The 7,154-nt window shown below is 47.3% G+C and overlaps 1 protein-coding gene across 1 annotated transcript in view; it reads left to right on the top strand.

Moving 5' to 3' along the window:
- The window catches only part of UBE2H (ubiquitin conjugating enzyme E2 H), a 100,485-nt gene extending 96,136 nt beyond the window's left edge, over nt 1-4,349 (top strand). Inside the window, exon 7 of the mRNA XM_043463709.1 lies at nt 19-4,349. Within this exon, the coding sequence (XP_043319644.1) occupies nt 19-143 (125 nt within the window). The 3' untranslated portion in view covers nt 144-4,349. The remainder of the gene's footprint in view (nt 1-18) is intronic.
- The last annotated feature ends 2,805 nt before the right edge of the window (nt 4,350-7,154 follow it).

Genomic DNA, 7,154 nt, shown 5'->3' with positions numbered 1-7,154 from the left:
TCCCCACCCCCCATGCAGAGTACATCCAGAAATATGCAACGGAGGAGGCACTGAAAGAGCAGGAAGAGGGCACTGGAGACAGCTCATCGGAGAGTTCTATGTCTGACTTTTCGGAAGACGAGGCCCAGGATATGGAGTTGTAGTAGAAAAAGCACCTGCTTTTCAGAAAGACTATTATTTCCTAACCATGAGAAGCAGACTATAATATTCATATTTAAACAAAGCAATTTTTTTTATTACTAAACAAGGTTTTTATGAATAATAGCATTGATATATATATATTATATATCACCCTTTAGATCTTGATTTCTTGGTCATTTCTCAACCTGAGGTGCATAGCATATTCCCACATTCCATTTTGGTAGCAATATGCGGTCCGAATGCATGCATTGATAAGTCCATTTGGCCAAGTCAGCCTGTGTGCTACTGAACTGTAAAAAGGAATAGCCGCTCTGATAGATAGGCCTGAGTCAAAATAACAGGAAAAAGTCGCTTCTTTTATTGATGGTTCCAAAGAAACAAACCAAAACCAACCAGCTCTCGGACATGAAGATAGAATAGTGCTTTTTCAAAACGGAAAGGAAAAAATTGGGGAGGAAGAGGCCTGCTGTGGGAGCATTCAGAGCCTGCCACGTCAGGATCAGAGCTGCTCCTTCCTGTGCGTCCCAGGTGGCCCCACTTCTGTGGAGCAACAGTATAAAACAGGGAGCTCTTTGGAGTATGAAACTTAAAACGATTTTTTTCGACTTGGATTTTAAGTACATTTTTATATGTAGATTTCTGCCCTTCTTGCTACCAGGCCCTGCAGCCACAAGTGTTTTGTTTTGTTTGTTTGTTTTTGCTTTGGAGAACCTTTTGGAAATGGTTTTGCTGAATCTGATTCTTTTTTCTTGGGGGTAGAACTTATATTCCAGACCATTTTTTGAGAGGACAGGACAGGAGGAGAAAAGTGACTGGGAAGAAGCTTCCTCTCACGCGGCAGAGTCCGCCCTCATCGTGCTGTTGGCCACTGTGAGACCGCTGCCCTGGACTGAGAGCTTTAACTTTGAGGATGCTCGTGGGGGGTTTTGTTTCGAGGTTTTGGGTTGTTGGTGGTGGTTTTTTTTTTTTTTTTTTTTTTTTAAATTTTGGTGTGTGTGCGTGTGTGTGTATCGTGCTTAGGTTGCACATTTAATCTTCACCTTCCAAGAGATGGCCTCCCCCTTGGACAGCCGCTCAGCGGACCGTTAGACTTGGGAAGAAGACCCTGCTGGCGGCTGTGCCTTCTGGGTCCTCTCACTCACGTTTTGACTGTTTCCTTCTGCTGGCGCCCTTGACAGCAGCCTGAGTCATCACCTGCCTGTGGAAATGGGAAACGGGTATTGTAGACCCAGCACACATTCTAAATTTATAATGAGTAATAATTGGAACAAATAAAGGTTCTTGTACCCAAAGTGACTCTCCATGGGAAAAACAGCCTTTTTTTTTTTTTTTTTCTGAGTGAGACTGAATAGGAGGAAAGGATTCAGAAATACGATGTAGAAGAGGTTTTGAAGGAAGAGAATTTTCTCTCCTGTGTATGTTAAAAGGAAATCAGACAGTTTCAATGCCTGCTAATCAAATGTTTACTCAGCTAACCATGTGTCCAGGTTGCTGGCAGAGTTTCTTTCCGATCTGAGTGTTGCCTGCTGAATTTGGAGAACTTCAGACAGTAGCTCTGGGGAGTTTTGCTTTTGTTTTTTGCCACAACCAATAGGACAATAGCAGAATTAGCCGATCCTGAAATCTCCTGAAGATGATTTTTGAATGTCCTACTGGGAGAATTTAATCTTTCTTTTTGATGTGTGTTTTTAGTTTAGAAGTGCTATATTCCACAAGATATGAGTCACTGAAGTTGGAAGATACCCTGTCTTTTTTACTCAGAAAGCACAATCACTCTTTTCTTTGAAAATCTGTATAAAGTACAACCTGTTTTTAGCATGATTATTTTCCTAAATAAAAAGCAAATAATTTACTTATGTTAATTACGGGCATGAAGCAAAAGGTTTTCTTAAAAAAAAAGTGCAGTTAAGTAGGGCTGTGGTTAGTTCATGTACTGAGTTATCTCTCTAGCATTTGTGGCTTGTTGGAAGGGTAGTATTAACTATTTAACATGTAATGGTGTACTTTAACTCTTATCTAGCACGTTGTCTTCTCATTACTTTGGGGGAGGGAGGGTCTCTGCTGGCACTGTCTAACTTGCTTACCTGCTGAATTAGCAGTTTGCTTGTGCTATAACCGTAATCTGTAGGTGCGACTTAGGGTAGGCTTAAAGTGCTGGGTGGTGATTTGAGTTCAAACAATAAAAAATTGTATTTTTTCAATATTGTATAAACAATAGTGTTCTAATTACCTTTCGGGGAAAAAAAATAATGTCCAGATAGAAATTGCTTTTAATCTTGTCAGAAAACAAACAAACAAAACTAGTAGAAGCAAGTTTAGGGAAGGTACGCGAGCAGTGCACAGCTCTACTCCCCAACTTCAATCCATGTTGATCTGACAAAAAGACACCAGCCAGCTCGCCTGCACTGGAGAGCACCAGCGCTAGGAGTCTGGTGGTGCAGAATTTCCCAGCTGGAGATTTGTCGGGGGCAGTTGCAGGGGTTCAGAAGCTGATATGAGTGTGGCTGCAGTGTGTGTGTGCGTGCGCACGCACGCCCACCCAAGTCTGTGTGGTGATGGTGCCTTTAGGCCTCTCTGTGAGCACTAGAAGCCCCTGGAATAGCTGCCCGCGCCGTGCTGAGCCCCCGCCTCTGTTCAGGCCTGTGCTTTCTGGGCGCTCACCTTGGCCCCGTGCATGTATGTGTTGGGCTCTGTGTGGAGTTTTCCTCTCCACGGGGAAGCTGACTTTTGATAAGTTGAAGAGACTCCCTTTTTACACTAACTTTTGTCCCTTCCCTGTGCCTGAGAGGGGTAGGAGAAGAAGCTGGAAGAGGGCCTGGCTGTGATTCTGAGGCCTCGACTGACGGTCGAGTGAGTCTGCAGCAAGGAGTGGTGTGACACCAAAAGCTTTTTTCCACGTTGTCCCATCACAACACTCCTGAGAAGCATCCAGAGCCCCTCAGAAAGGCTGCACATTGTTAAATGTGGTAGTGGTAGATCAGAGCTGCTTCCGGCAGTTTCCCTTCTCTTCTTTAGTACCCCTCACTTTTGAAATCCTACCTTGCGGTTTATCAGCACAAAGCATTCTTTGCCCCTGTTCAAATGACCGAGCTCCATCTCTCACCGAACACGACAAACGAGATGGCTGCACCATGGCCCACTGCCCCCCAACCTCCCCAGCACCGGGGCCTCACGGGGTGCATTTAATGGTAGCCAACCTAGACACTGGCATTTATGCGTTTTTGTCTTCAATTGTATCACCCTCCTTGAAGTTACTGTGCAGGTTACCAGCGTTTCGTATTAGATAATTATCAGAAGTTGCCATATATCTCTGCAGTACCTAACATTTTTCTTCCACTCCAAAAGCGGTTCTAATTGCCAACAGGCTGATCTAAGCTCCAGAAGAGTGTCTCCCTTCGAAGGAATCTTTCTTTCCCCCTCACAAGGCTCCCAGAAGCCCCAGTTGGCCCTGACCTGACACTTGTTTTTTATTAGGCGTCCTGTTGGGATGGCCGAGAATCATGAAAAACAGATCCTCTGGCTAGCCTCCATGGTGAAGTTGTTAGACACCAACTTTCTGGGAACTAGGGTTTGATTTTTAAATGGCATGTGATCCTTCTGTGTTCTAGGGACTCAATCAGAAAAGTGAAAGCCATTAACAAAAGTTAGAGTTTTATTCATCTCATCAACTTCCTGCCTGGGTTCACAGCCTTACTGACTGAAATCAAATCATTTCCGATCGGACGCAAAGACCTGCGTTTCTTTGGACTTCTGAATCCATGTTCATGTTTTCTCTGGCCACTGAACACCTTGGAGATTCCATTAGGGACTGGATGGAGTGGAGGCCCCTTGGGGGAGGGGGAGTAAGTCCTCAGGTGTTCAGGCTCTCCACTCACCTGAGGAAGGGCCCGGACTCTTAAGTCAGCAAGTAATCGTCTTGGCTGTGGGCTTGGGAAGAAATGGCCATTATTTACTGATTGTATTTGGTACATATTGTGTGATACTTGAAGAGATAAAAGGGATTTACCAGCCCTTAATTGAAATCTAAGCTTTTTATCACTTATTTTTTCCTTGCCCCCTCTCCTCCCTTCCACCTTTCTCCTTGCATTGTGATGATCTAGTGGGCACTTCTGTCAACAGGACAAATGCCTCTTCTGACTATAACCTCTTAATAGTTGTGTATAATGAAAACTGTAAACTTTTTTTAAATAAAATGTGTATATACCTTGGCAAATGGCTGGACCTTGATCAATAAGGTGATAGCCCCTGTAATTACTGATCCCAATTTAAAAAAAAAAAAAACATCCGCCCTGTTCATCTGGCTCCTTTGAGCAGCAGACATTGACTTTTTTTTTTAACTGAGAATTTCTTACAAGGCAGATGACTGGGTTAGTTTGGGAAGGGAGGGTCGTGTGTAGGCAGTAGAAACTGCCTACAGAGCCCTGTCCCTACACCTGGAGTGGCAGGTGACTGCCGGCTATAAACAGGGCTGTCTTTGAGGCTTTTCTACTAACGCCTTGAAAAACCATCTGTTCTGTGGGCTGGAGGACCTGGCCTAAACCCATGTGATTCAGCAGGTGTGGCTCCAGCGTTGTTCTTCAGCCCAAACCTCTAAACCCGGTTAACTAATGCTGAGCAAAAGGCACCCCCTTGGCCTGGAGTTCACAGGCAGCAGGGCTTCCTGCCAGGGCTCATCTGCCTCAACAAGGAAGGGAGGAAGCAGTGGGTATTGGGTCCGAAGCTGATCACTGGATTAGCCCGACATTTCAACTCTTTTTCTAAAGCACTTGTCCGCATCGGCCAGCAGGTGGCGATGTTTCCTCGTTAGTCCTATGCTGGATTAAGTTCAAAGACCCTTTAAAGGGTCTCTGGTGACATGCCCTCATTCCCCCAACTCCCTTGCACTGTTTTCCCCTTACTCATCTCCCCCACACTTTTTTTTCCTAACTGCATCCCAGTGCATTCGACTGTAGGCACAGCTTTTTATCTACTAGAGAGGAGGGCAGGACCACCTAGGAACCCTGCTCTGGTGCCAGCAAGCATCTCAAGCTCCCCTGGCTGCCCGCAGTGCTCAGAGACAAAACAGTCGACAGCAGGCTCTGACAGCCCGCTAACTTCTCAGCCAGTAGGGGACCGAAGAACTGGGCCACCACCGTGAGTCCTGGTCCCATCTCGTCTGTTGAAACCAGCTGTGTGGTCTTGAGCTCCGTGGACCTCAGGTTCATCTGTAGCATCAAGTCCCTAAACTAATAGGCTTTGACTGACACTTTATGACTCAGAACTCCATCCAGGCTCTGAAATGATGTTATATCTTAGTATCCTGAGAGAAGAAGATGTATCGACCTGAGAAAACACCAAGGTTTCAAGACCAGAGGTTAGAGGTTTTAGACCCAAAGACCTTCAGGAGCTTAGAGCACCCATTTTCGAGCTGAAAGAATTAAGGTTCATGTGAACCAGCATCCTGTTGATAACCACACAGGCAGCTGCTGTAAAAAACCCCATGAGGAGTCTCAGTGCATCCAGTGCTTGGGTCCCCCACCCACCATAATCTCACCCAGCATCACTTACCTCTCAGCCTCAGTCCAGTTGCTTCCTGAGTGGCAGGGGGCTCTTTGCTGCCTGCCTGAGGCACTGCCCCTTTCCTGAGAAAGGGGAATGCGGGGTTTCTGAAGTATATTGTCCTGGAACAGAATGTTTCGGGCTCAGAGCCCCTTATGCTCACTTTAAACTCTTATCTCCAAAGGTTGCTCTCTACCTCAGGGAATAGATTTCTGTGACTCTGGACCCTGATGTTTTCTGCTCCCCACCTAGTACCACGGCAAAGGGCATTGGACTGGCTCCCACAGTCCTTGGATCTGCAAGGTCCTGGTGGCCTGGGAGCCACTTGACAGACCAAGCAGCCTTGTTGGGGGGAGCTCACAGGCTTCTCTGGAATCCAAACACCCCCAGTGAGCCTGGGACAATCTACCTGGGGCCAAGCCTGCTCCCCAGTGCCTCACATTGTAGGGTTTGTGCACTCAGAACTGCTTAGAACCGCAGTTACACATACTAGGGATTTGTTAGGAGGTAAAAGGAGCCGGAGCATGTCCCCTCTCACTGTGTGTGCGAGTGTGTGTGTGGACCCATATAGTGAAGGATGTTTATTTTTCAAAGGGGTTGGGGCACTTGTGTGAACCTGGACTCCTCAGAGCACTTTGGGGCTCAAATTTGGCTTCTAGTGTCAAACGACTGAGGTGGCAGGAACAGACTTGGCCTCCCTAAAAGAAAAAATTGGCCCTTCTGGCCGCCCCATCATTGATGATTAACCTGGGAAGGGGCAGCTGGGTTGCTGGTGGGTTCTGGCCGTCCGCTCTCGCTCAGCTCCCCTTCCCTCGGTTCCTATCACCCAAGTCAGCCAGCGCTGAGCAAGCAGCTCGCTTTGAGAAGCTTCACGCCAAGTTCTGTTCTCTCCAGCTCTGTAAACAGTGGGTCAGGTGCCTGCAAATGCGCATGTAAAAGTGTACATTAAAGTTAAGCTTTTAAAAGATGCACTTCGACAGATTTCCTCCAAAGAATTCTGTGCTGCTGACAAAAGGACATTCCAGAGACCCGTGGAGGTCTTCCACAGCGCCCTCCTGCGGAGGTAACCACCATGAGCCGTGACCCTTGGGGGCTTCCCCATGTCATCCTCACACTGGCCCTAGAAGTCCCTCAGGAAGTAAACCAGCCCTTGGCCCCACTTCGCACTAACTCCTTGTGAGGTGCCAAGAGACCTGGGCACAGCACACAGTGTGTGGCATGACCCATGCTGGACCCACATCTGCAGGTCATAGACAAGTGTTCCTTCTGTGCTCGGCTGGGTCTGTGGGCACCTGGGTCTCTGTGAGCCTCATCCTGCCACCTGGGGCTCCTTCAGGATGCCTCCTGGTTGACCCCGTGAGCCTAGCTGGCCTGTCCAGAGACCCTGTGGGCTTGATCTGTGAGGGTCAGGGCCTTTCTTCACACACATCCCCATTTCCACTGATAGCAGAGTCCCCAACCTCTGGGCCCTGCAG

The sequence above is a fragment of the Cervus canadensis genome, chromosome 3 (assembly GCF_019320065.1).
Source record: "Cervus canadensis isolate Bull #8, Minnesota chromosome 3, ASM1932006v1, whole genome shotgun sequence".
In the NCBI taxonomy this organism is placed as follows: domain Eukaryota; kingdom Metazoa; phylum Chordata; class Mammalia; order Artiodactyla; family Cervidae; genus Cervus; species Cervus canadensis.
The sequence above is the reverse complement of the archived record's forward strand: the minus strand, read 5'-3'. Positions and strand labels throughout refer to the sequence as shown.